This window comes from Hypanus sabinus, chromosome 7 (assembly GCF_030144855.1).
Source record: "Hypanus sabinus isolate sHypSab1 chromosome 7, sHypSab1.hap1, whole genome shotgun sequence".
Taxonomy (NCBI): domain Eukaryota; kingdom Metazoa; phylum Chordata; class Chondrichthyes; order Myliobatiformes; family Dasyatidae; genus Hypanus; species Hypanus sabinus.
In genome coordinates, this window is record NC_082712.1 from 172,803,319 (window position 1) to 172,816,000 (window position 12,682).

Consider the following 12,682-nt stretch of genomic DNA (forward strand, 5'->3'; position numbering starts at 1 on the left):
ACGCACCCCCCCCACATCCCCCTCCACCACTACTCTATCAGTTCCTGTCAGAGTCATTTTATTTACAGACACTTCTCAGCCTAGCATCACTTTATGAGCATATAATCAACCTATGTATATAAACCATCTTATGTATTTATATTTATTGTGCTATTTATCATTACTGTATTCTTCACCTTATTGTATTTTTTTGTGCTGCATCAAATCTCAGTAACAATTATTTTATTTTCCTTTACATTTGTGCATGGGAAATGACGTTAGACAATCTTGAATCTTGAATCTTGAGTTCATCAATAGTACCTCGACTATAATCAAGGTCAGGATGTACAGTAGTCTCAAGCCCCACACCAGCAGATTCAGGAACAATTATTATCCTTCAACCATCAGGCTTCCGAGCCAGAGTGGGTAACTCAACTGAATGATTCACCTCAACTCTGAATGATTCTACAAAATTCAAAAGTTCAAAATTTAAAGTAGATTTATTGTCAAAGTACATATATGTCACCATATACAACTGTGAGGTTTGCTTTCTTGTGGGCATACTCAATAAATCCAAGAATCATAATGGAATCATTGAAAGGCCCTACCCAACAGGACAGCAAACTGAGCAAATACAAAAAAAATCAATAAATATCAAGAACATGAGATGGAGTCCTTGAAAGCGAGTCTGTATGCTGTGGGAACAGTTCAGTGATGGGGTGAGTGAAGTTGAGTAAGGTTATACCCACTGGTTCAATAGCTTGATGGTTGAGGAATAATAACTGTTCCTGAACCTGGAGGTGCGGATCTTGAGGCTCCTGTACCACCTTCTTGATGGCAACAGCAAAAAGATCATGGCCTGGATGGTGGGGGTATCTTGATGGTGGGTGCTGCTTTCCTGCGACTGTGCTCTGTGTGGTTATGCTCAATGATGGGGAGGGCTTTATCCATGATAGTCTGGACCGTATCTACTACCTTTTGTAAGAATTTCCATTCAAGGGAACTGATACTTCCATACCAGGCTGTGATGCAACAGGTCAATATACTCTCCACCACATATCTATGGAAACTTGTCAAAGTTTAGATGACACACGGACTCACTTTCAAGAGTTTACAACTGAGGTTCTTGGTATTATTTATTTATTTTCATTGGTACAATTTGTCTTCTTTTGCACATTCATTGTTGTGGCTATTGTTTCGAAGTAGTTTTTCATAAATTCTGTTGTATTTCTTTATTTTCCTATAAATGTCTGCAAGAAAATGAATCTCAGGGTAGTGTATGGCGATATATACATCAATAATAAATCTACTTTGACTTTGATAACTTCTTTTCTGAAGCAGGCACAGAGATTACAAACTCCGCCATTGCTTGGTATAATCATTCTCTCAGGTTTAAGTTGAAGTGTGATGATTGACCATGCCTGATTGGTAAAGAGTCTTTGAAGGAATTTGTATATGCATCTTGTTCCATTCATGCATGTGAAGCACAAAGACCAGTTCCTATAGATTGTCTGGAGAAAGAAGTTTTTTATTTCATTTATTAAGATACAGGGCAGAATTGACTCTAACTGGCCCTTTAAGCTGCATTGCCCAGCAACCTCTGATTTAACCCTAGTCTAATCATGGGACAATGTATAATGACCAATTAACCTACCAGCAAGTACATCTTTGGACTGACTGTAGGAGGAAACTAGATCACCTGGAGAAAACCCACATATTCCACTGGGAGGATGTACAGACTCCTTACAGGTGGCATCAGAATTGAACTTAGAACTATGACATCCTGAGCTGTAATAGCATTGTGCAGGTTCAAGCCAATGTTTTCTCCTAAGCACCTAAAGCCACAGTTTAAAATTTGTAAAACATTCTCTGAAAAGTTAATGAACAGATTAAATCCCACCAATATACACTCAGTGACCACTTTATTAGGTATACCTGTACACCTGCACGTTTATACAAATATCTAATCAGCCAATCATTTGGCAGCAATGCATAAAAGCATGCAGACATGATCAAAGGATTCAGTTGTTGTTCAGACCAAACATCAGAATGAGGAGAACATGTCATCTAAATGACTTTGACAGTGGAATGATTGTTGGTGCTAGAGAAGTGGCTTGAGTGCATCAGAAGATGCTGATCTCCTGGGATTTTCACAGATAACAGTCCCTAAAGTTTACAGAAAATAGCTGTAGAGCTATAGAAAAATACAGCACAGAAACAGGCCCTTAGGCCCATCTAGTTCATGCGAACCATTTAAGCTGCCTTGAATGGTGAGAGAAACAAAAAAATATATATATCCAGTGAGTGACAAATGAGAGCTCAGGGGAGAATGGCCAGGCTGGTTCAACCTGACAGGAGCGTGACAGTAACTCAAATACCCACGTGTTACAACAGTGGCGTGCAGAAGAGCATCTCTGAATGCACAACACAGCGAACCATAAAGTGGATGAATAGGCTACAGCAGCATAAGACCATGAACATAAAGAAATACACTCTGTGGCCACTTAATTATCTTCCTCCTGTACCTCCTGCACCTAATAAAGTGGTCACTGAGTATAATTCACCATAACATAATCAACAACTAAACATGCCCCTCATTCCTCAAACAACTTCCAATATGTCTACTTCGTCTCTTCAGGAAATACATATTTTAGCTTACCCCTCATCATTAATAATATTTGGAATGTGAAATGTACATTTTTAATTACTTTAGCCCCACCATTTTTAAATCGGTAGAAGGTCACTGAAGCATATAACACCAAAGTACTGTATTATTAGCTCTTTCAGCACAGGAATGGATTAAACTGCATTTTTATATTACATTCTGACACGCTCTGTACAATGACCTTATAATTTAGGTCAGTTAAGACTCTAAATTGTTTTGCTACTTATATGCCAACGGTCGTTAGGAGATGAGGAATCTGGGTGGTAGAATAAGTAAGAGAGATAAAGAATATTGTAAAAACCCCGGTGCTTACTATTCTTGAGCCCATTCAGAACCAGCAAGCGTATGATGAGTGTGGTGGTTTTGAATATCGGCCTTAGAGCCCATGCTGTTTTGAGGCCGGCCTGGAACATGGCATCTCCCTTTTACAGGCGTACGGCCTCATCACTCTCAATTTAACCGTACATCTGATGAACACATTACTCATGGAACAAGGAGTGGATATAGTTACAAATGATCAATGACAATCCTTGAACTGAGGCAGCAAGGCATGAACGATTTATACATTTTGCTCCACTTACCCAGGCAAAAGATCTGCCAGCATATTTAATGCATAACTGCTTCAACAACTTGAGGAGGGGGAGAGAAAAAAAAAGCCACGACTCACGCTACATTCTCTAAAGTAGAGAATTACTCGATTGAATAACCAGAGGGGATAACTTCACTTGCCCTATCACTGAACTGTTCGCCCAGCCAATGGACTCACTTTCAAGGACTGTTTATCTCATGTTCTTGATATTTATTGCTTGTTTATTTTCTATTATTATTTTTTTCTTCTGTATTTGCACAGTTTGTTGTCTTTTGCACCCTGGTTGTTTGTCCGTCCTGTTGGATGCAGTCTTTCACTGATTCTACTATGTTTCTTGTACTTATTGTGAATGCCTGCAGGAAAATGGATCTCAGTGTTGTGATGCTAGATATGTATTTTGGTGCTAAATTTAGTTTGAACTTTGAACTTTGATTCTGAGCCCGCTACGCATTTATTGGCACACAGCAAGCCCACTAATTCTCAGAAACCTAAGGAACCCAGGTGCTGAACTGCTGCTGCAAGAGACATTTGAATGTTCTTTCTGGTTGTACAAATATATTACCTTAAGTAATGTCTTCTTTTTCTCATGGATAAAGCCATATTCCATTAGGTGCACCAAGCAACAAAATGAAATCAGCACTGTGTTCTATAACTGTAATGTTAGAAACCCTGAAGGCTGGGCCTGTCAATTTAATGGGATCACGGAGGAAAGCAAAGCAGCTGTGAAAAATTGCTTTAAGTACAGCAATCGTGCTCTTGTCATTCCATTCAGTAGTTAATAAAAAAAATACAAATTCGGATAGGCATCAATATTTAAGAAAAATGACTGCTTAACCATTTCTCGTCAGCACCTGAGGGAGCAAAAATGTGACGGCAAACATATAAACAAAAAGTCACAGCAGCTGTTGGCTTAATTTTGGCTGAGTAAGAATGATCAGGGTGACATATATCAGCACTCAGGCAGTGATCTGAAAGCTTGCTGTTGGTAAACCAGGGCTGGTGCATTGATCCCCAAAAAAGCAGAATCAAAACCGTAGATATAACTTAAAAATATTTATGTATCATCACTGACTGATTCACAAACAATTGTATATTGCATATAAAAGTAATGGGAAATAAAATGGGTTCAGTCTGATTAGATATTTTATCTATCTATCTATCTACCTATCTATCTATCTATCTACCTATCTACCTACCTTCTATCTAACTGTGAAACTACACGTCTATTTATCTATTCATTTATGTATTTATCTATCTACCTATTTATTTAGGTATTTATTTTTCTATCTATCTGTTTGATTATTTCATTCTTTATTTATTATTTTTTATTTACAATCTATTTGGTACTTTATATATTTTCAATTGGCAAACCATTGCCTGTTAATTAAATACTAAACTGTAATTTATGTAAAGGATGTAAGTATTTTTAAATTGGTAGTCTAAAAATGATCCTTTTTTAATATATAAGCATGACTTCGTTAAGAGTTTTAAAATATTCATAAATATGGATTGAATGAAAATAGCTGTGGAAGTTACTTTCTGAATAGTGACAATATAGTTCGATGTGTTTGCACTTTATAACAGTCAGTCGGATTTGTTTGGCGTTGTACTGGGAATCATCAATGCTGTTGTAATTCTTGCACACATCTGTTCCTCTAGGATGGAAATCAGTTTATATAAAGAAAAGAGACATAATGCAAGTCTCAGAACAATAAAAGTTTTGTTTCAGCAAGGTTTGCTTCAACCCAACTGTGATAAATGAAAAGATAAGATAATGAGTGCACACCACGACACCGTGTGCAGTTAGTAAGGCACAGCTCAGACCTATTCAGGTGTACTTGGGAAACCTCATGACTGTACAGTTGGGGGCTCAGTACACATGTATAAATATCTATACCCCTTGATGGTGACCACTAGTAATCTAGGACTTGCTCTTGTCAGTGCCTCTTCAGGGTATATATAAAAAGAGATGCTGAGTACCGTTGGTCTAGATTCCGATCTGTGGCTCAAGTTGGTGCCTGCAACAGAATGGATTGATCTCTTTTTTCCTACAGTTCCATTGCTCGACAAGTGCCTGCAGAATTCCATCACACCTCTCCGTGGACCTGTCTGGGTCTCTAAAGGAGAAGGGTTCATTCTGTCCGGATCTAAGGCGTACATCCAGGGAATCATAAAGGCTATAAATCAAAAGCTGAAGGCTGCAAGGAATTACAGAAAGCAGGTGAGATGCAGCACTTTTAAAGAGGCTTCTTTTCAGTCATGAAAAACCACTATTATAGACAGTGATTGACACTTATGTCATTAAATAAATGTGACATGTAATACATGTGTTCCAGTACCCAGTGGAGGCCAGAATATTTTCGCTGTGATCTCTGAGCCAACAATAATGACGCTAATTGTATCTGTCTTTCAGTGTAAGATGTCATGTGCCTAATCTTTCTGTGACACACTGTGAAATGTTACAGCAATTCACACACTCGGGATTGCTGTGAATGCAAATATTTCATTCACGAGAAATGACAGACCACCCTCTTCCTTCTCAGCTATCAGGGGATTCTTTTTAAACTGCAGCAGAGGGACAGGTCTTTTTAAAGTCCCACTTCACAATCTCTACCCCATGATTCAGTCGGTGAAATAATACACAAAGTAATATGGTGAGCAAAATCTATTTCAAAGAATAAAAGTTAGCAGTTGCTATTTATGTTAAAATGAAACAGTACAAAGAGCAATATACTCAAACCTAATTATCAAACTGTAGATTTTAATTTCTTTTATGCAATGGATCAGTAAAGAATTTGGAACATAAAGGAGTGGAAATTCTCAATGCAAATTGCTATTAGAACAGTTGCATTAATTTTATAATGAACCTATGTTCTAATGCCTGTGGACTTGCTTTTGGGGTCTCTGCAGTTCATGTTTTCCGTATTATTTGGTTACTTTTTTAAAAAGTATTTGTCCTCTTTTGCACTTTGGATGTTTGTCGGTCTTTGCTATGTATGGTTTTTCTTGGATTCTATTTCTTTGTTTTCCTGTGTGTTCCTGCAAGAAAATAAATCTCAAGGTTGTATATGATATGCATTCTTTGATAATAAATGTACTTTGTACTTTGGGCCTGATTAACTTAATAACTGATCATGTCCATCCTGTGTCCATTTAATATGCTTGAAGCTAGCAGACATAAGCCTGTATGTCTTTCTTTGCCCTTCTTTATTCATAGAAAAAATAAGTTTAATAGCTTTGAAAAACTTTTAACACTTTCAGTCATCCTGGGTAGTGGCATCTAATTAGCATTCCCATTACATGGTTGTTTTGGTGGCCGAGATGCTGCAGCTGGAATGCTATTGTGCTCCGTTCCTCTGTTTGGGGACAAACACTGCTGGGGAAGGAACGTGTGAAAAAGCCACAGCAGAGTGACTGAAAGAGGGAGGCAGTGTTTTCTGTAGGCTTCAAGCTGGGTAGCTGTCATTCATTGCCTTCGTATAGCTAAACAGATAAAAAAAAGAGAAGACAGAACCACCTTCCAATTTAAAGTCTATTCCTTCCACACTTCTCCTTAATGTTGCATTTTATTTTGCCTATATTTCATCAAATGTAATCAAATATAAACTCCACCATAGTGAAATGTACATCCCCCTCCCCCTTGAATGCAGGGAAAATGTGTGCATTTTGAATTAATAGAAGTACTCTGTGAAACGTACAACTGTTACTGATTGTTGAATAGACCTGGCCCTCAGTAAAGATACAAGTAAAGAGCCCCTTGGGTGCTACACTATGCCAGTTTCTCTGCAGGAGTATAACTCAACAGGTTCTGTGCATTCACAAGCCATCCAACTGCTCGGAGAGCTTGATATGTCATCTGGGACTGCACTGGAAAGTTTTTTATTATACAATTCCGTTTAAAAGTGTTTATATATTATGCATTTATTTAAGTATTTCAGAGTCTCAGAATGTAATTATACATGACACCATTTCTCAGGTTTTATTTCTAAACATGTTTTCTCTTTCACAATTATACAGTGTATGATGCTCAACAATTGTTGATAATTTACTTGAGGTTTTCTTCTTTGTGTGTCAAATTATCTGCAGCACATGTTCTGTGTTTCAGTTTGACTGTTCAAGATTGGGAATGACGAACGCTTTGAGTCTGTGCATTATAGTCTTTTTTTCTAATATCGATCTTATCTCAGAACCCTGATTTCTTTTGCGGCATCTGCTTCATCTGTCCTCTGAGCTCAACATAGTTAACCATACAAAGAGGAGAAATGAGTGATGCGATTAAGAATTTATGTGTCAATTGCTATGAAGTATTCAAGATAGAGTTCTCCTTGAAGAATCTGATTATTTTCAGATGACAGTTTAATTGCACAAGGTGTATATCAGTTGTACTAAATTAATCATTTTCTGCTATTTTCAAAAGTGATTTTTATTTTACAATAGCCATGAACTTGATGACACTGGACATAAGATGTGGTGCAGTTTATATTTACTGGGACAGGTCTTATTAAAGTGACAACATATTCCTTGCAGCAACAGAGTACATTTTAAACACTGTGTACAGTACGTATGTAAAATGGACATGTAAATTCTATAACATTTGGCTGATTAAAATTTAATATGGATGTCAAAATAGAGAATATTCTTTACATTAGTATGATGAACTTTCTAGTGTAATCCAACCATGCAGGATAATACATCAAATATATTTCAATTATATTAAATAATTCAATTAATTTATTTACATCAACTAGATAATTTTAAAATATCATTTTATTTCCATTATGGTATATATGATTTTACAGAAAATTCATGTAATGTACTAATAAACATTATTAATCTCTAATTTTAAGAATTTATATATGTGCTTGCTGTGCATTGGGCTGACTGAGGTATATTAAATATTTGAAAATGATTGGCAAATTTCACGATAAAAATAGAGTGTCTGAATTTTCATCATTGAATGATTTTTTTAAATCTGGGAGAGATACGTCAATTTAACATTATATTTCAATTTTTTTCTTATATGAAAGCAGAGTATTTAGATAGACAGGTCAAGACTAACATATACAAAATGCCATACATTTATGGGAAGAATATATATATTTCTCGCTGTAGTGCATTACCAGTGTAACTGCAGCCAACATCTATCGTAATTAAAAATAAAATTTGACTTGCATTCAGATGGTGTGCTGCTTAGTCAGAATTGCTTCTTGGTATTTAGACTATTTTTTGAACATTCTTTGTAAAGCTTATAAAAGTGATTTGTAAGTTTTTCTAAATCATTTCTGAGTATCGTTTAGGAAGATTGAAACTACTTCATCCACATAAAATCTACCTTTTGCCATGTTGGGATATCACCATTATTTGTAAAGCTGTTCTCAGTGATGCAATGCAGCCTGACTTTAATATCTAATATAGGTTAAAATGAATATTTTATTTGCAGTGTGCCCCTTCTCTCCCCACCCTGCTGGTCTTATTCTCCAATCCCTGATGTCTGTCTGATGATACGTTTTAAGCCTGTGAATATAGTCAATGAAGTATCACAACTAAAATGATTTTAAGCATTGCTCTGGGATATCTTTTCAATTCTACGCTACAGAAGAATGGTGATATAATCACCGTCAGTATTCCTGAACAGAAAATGAGGAAAATTGCTGTCAATAACCAAAGACTTCTTAAAGAAAGCTGGTCCATCTAATATTGTCCACTGGTTAAACTTTGCTTGACTGCACATGGTAAAAATCTGCCACATACACACATGAAAAAATGACTTCTAGATGGGAATCTAGACAGAATCCAGGTTTAATATCATTGGCATTTGTCATGAAAATTGTTTTGTGGCAGCAGTATTTTACAATACATAATTATAAAAACTGCAAATTACAATAAGACACACACACACATATATACATATATATATAATTATACAAGTAGTTTAAAGCAAAGAAGGTGTAGAGAGAGAGAGAGAGAGAGAGAGAGAGAGAGAGAGAGGGAGGGAGGGAGGGAGGGAGAGAGAGTGATGCACAGGAATTGTAGAATTTAAACTAGCCTGACTGATGTTACAGGAAGAGAAGAGAATTTGGAAGGAACACTTAATAATTCCAGTTCATCGGTAGAATAATATCAGCTAAGAAAAAGTTAGATATTTTTATGTGCTGTAATATTTATGACTTTGTTCATATATTTAACCTGAATTAGTGAAGTGCTCAGGGACTATGACAAATGTATCTTTGGAAGCTACATTAGTATCATGGAATCATAGAGCACTACAGCTCAGAAGAAAGCCCTTCAGCCCATCTAGTCCATGCCAGGCTTTTATTCTGCCTCATCCCACTCCATAGCCCTCCATATACCTCCCTTCCATGTATTTATCTACACTTCTCTGAAATTTTGCATTTGAACCTATATCCAGCACTTCTGCTGGCAGCTTGTTCCACGCTCACACCACCCTCTCAGTGACTAAATTCCTCCCAGTTTCCCCTTAAATATTTCGCCTTTCACCCTTAATTTATGACTTCTACTTCTAGTCTCACACAACCTCAGTGGTAAAAGACTGCTTGCATTTAACCCTTTATGATTTTGCATACCTCTTTCAACAGGGCCAGGCAGCACAAAAGCATAACGGTTAGCATCACACTACTACAGTGTTAGCGACCTGGGTTCAATTCTTCTGCTGTCTGTAAGGAGTTTGTATGTTCTCTCCTTGACCATAGGAGTTTCCTCCAGGTGCTCCAGTTTCTTCCCACGTTGCAAAAACATACAGGTTAGGGTTAGTAAGTTGTGGGCATGTTATGTTGTTGCCAGAACATGGTGACAGTTGCGGGCTGCTCCTAGCAAGGCCTTGTCATTGGTGCAAACCACACATTTTATTGTATGCTTCAATGTACATGTGACAAATAAGACTATTCTCTTTAAAAAAAATCTCCCCTCATTTGCCTGCGCTCCAGGAAACAAAGTCCTATTGAAGAAAGATATCTTGAGATTTCAATGCACAAACTGTTAGACCCAATGCTAAAACTCAGCCTGAGGTTACTGACAGCACCCAATACCAACTCCATGTGTAGTGCTCACTCTGGGCCTGCTTTCATGAATAGGTGAAATTAGATGAAGCTGTCTAGCACTAAATGAAAACATCTCTTTATGCAGAGGAATGGCTTCATACAGGGGTTCCCAACCTGGGGTCTATGGATCCCTTGGTAAGGCTCAGTGGTATAAAAAACGGTTGAGAATTCCTGCTTTACGGCCATGGCTGGGAGACTATGGAAGTTTCTCTGACACTCGTCAACACCATTGGGATTTGATTCCTGGTAGTGACTGGTACCTTCCCCCACTGCCATTTGCCTGAAGGGAATTTTGGCATTCAACAAGAAGAGAATCACTCTTTCCCATCAACCAGTGATGTTGCATGGTAGCATAGTGGTTAGCATAATGCTATTAGAGCACCAACGACTTAGGTCATTTCCCGCCACTGGTGGTAGAGCTCTTTGGAAACTCGTCTGTTCATCTTTGAGACTGATTTTTTAAGGTAGATCTGGGAGCATAGGTCAATGAGGAGAGATGCTCTTCTCATTGAATGTCAAAATTCCCTTAAGACAAACAGCAGTGGGAGAAGGTACCAACGAAGGTCACTGCCAGGAGTCAAGTCCCAATGATGTTAATGAATGTCGCAAAAACTTCAGTGATCTCATAGTCATGGCCAAGGTCAGTGTGCACCAACAACTGTGGTTAAGTAGAGAGTGAAGGAATCACCAACAGGAGGAATCTGCAAACATTCCTGGCCTTTTATTAGTACAAAAGCATAAGAACTAATCAGAATCAAAATCCGATTAAACATGAGGAAATCTGCAGATGCTGAAAATTCAAACAACACCCACAAAATGCTGGTGGGAGACAGCAGGCCATTTTGTGTGTGTTGTCAAAATCAGGTTTCTTATCACTGACGTATGTCATGAAATTTGTTGTTTTGCAACAGCAGTACAATGCAATACTTAAAAACATATTACTATATTACAATAAGAAATATAACCAAACAAATAAATAGTGCGAAAAGAGAGCAAGTAGTGAGGTAGTGCTCATGTGTTCATTGTCCATTCAGAAATCTGATGATAGAGGGGGATATGTTGCTCCTGAAATGTTGAGTGTGTCTTCAGGCTCCTGTCCCTCCTCTCCGATGTCAGTAATGAGAATAGAACATGTCCTGGGTGGTGTGGGTCCCTAATTATGGATGGCACCTTCTTGTGGCATTGCAGTTTGAAGATTTCCTCAATGCTGGGGAGGCTAGTGCCCATGGTGAATCTACAACACTCTGCAGCTTTTCCCGATCCGGTGCACTGGCGCCTTCTTCTGGCAATCACTCCAGTGAATCCATATTCCACTGACTCCAGCGGAAGACCATCCCTAGGCATGATGTCTGAATCTGCACACCAAAATTCTATTTTAATGTTGATCATATCTTACTGCATGCAAAAACCGCGCAGAGAACTATATTACTCTGCAATCTCTCATGAATTTTCTGACCTTGAAATGGGAGGATCATTCACATCTGAAGGGGAATCAAAATGATCTTGTTGATTTTATCTCATTGAAGGTGTTGGTGAATAAATATGCTAAGAGTACTGTAGCTTCTGTTTTGTATTTGTGAAATGGTTGTGTTTTTAAAACAATTTCTATGAATGTCAGCTCGTATCTTCTTCCAAGAGGACCACAGTGGAGGCTTAAGTATCTCTGTAACTGGATATCTATGCTGGCTGTAGTCAGGTTTTTATGCTTTGGCTCTTGATAGGGTCACCCATGCTAACCAGGTCAAAGGGTAGATACCAGACTAAGTGGTCCACCTGTCTTCCAAGTTTGGGGGTTCAGCTTAGTGTTAACAACCCTGACTGGTAAACAAAGCAATTACGGAAACAGCAATGAAGAATCCTTCTGCATCTGAGTTTGACGGTATTCCTGAGTCTCTACCCAGAACTTACATGACTAACAGTAAGGAAAACCAAGGTACAGACATGACAAAGGAAGCTCTGAACACTGCCAGAGTTGGAGGACCTTCATTGCTGCCCTAACTGTCAGTGGCATAATGGACAGTAGAGATAGCTTGTATTTGCAATTGAATTCAAGCTCATATGGTGATAGTTGAAGTCACATTTTATGATGCTTACTATTCCAGTAACCTGGTAGGTCGTCATTAATGACAGAATTTATTAAGGAAAGAAAACATGTCAATGTGAAGAAACAAATTAACTTATGGATGAGTTTTACTCCCAAATACCCTGCATTCTCAAAGTTCAAAGTAAATTTATCATTGAAGTGCATCTATGTCTACTTACTTTCTGCCTGTGCTGGTGCTTAAACCAAGGTAACAATTCTGAACAACTGGAGTCCTGTTGCATTCACCTGAATAATAAGCAAATGCTTTGAGAAGCTGGCCATGGACTACATCTGCAGCTTGCTACCAC

At 37.8% G+C, this 12,682-nt stretch overlaps 1 protein-coding gene across 9 annotated transcripts in view; it reads left to right on the top strand.

The window, feature by feature from the left end:
- Positions 1–12,682, top strand: part of LOC132397404 (doublecortin domain-containing protein 1-like) — a 544,514-nt gene that overhangs the window by 124,879 nt on the left and 406,953 nt on the right. For all 9 annotated transcript variants that reach the window (XM_059976139.1, XM_059976134.1, XM_059976131.1 and 6 more), the window contains one exon: positions 5,288–5,454. In XM_059976139.1, coding sequence (XP_059832122.1) covers positions 5,288–5,454 — 167 coding nt within the window. The remainder of the gene's footprint in view (positions 1–5,287; positions 5,455–12,682) is intronic.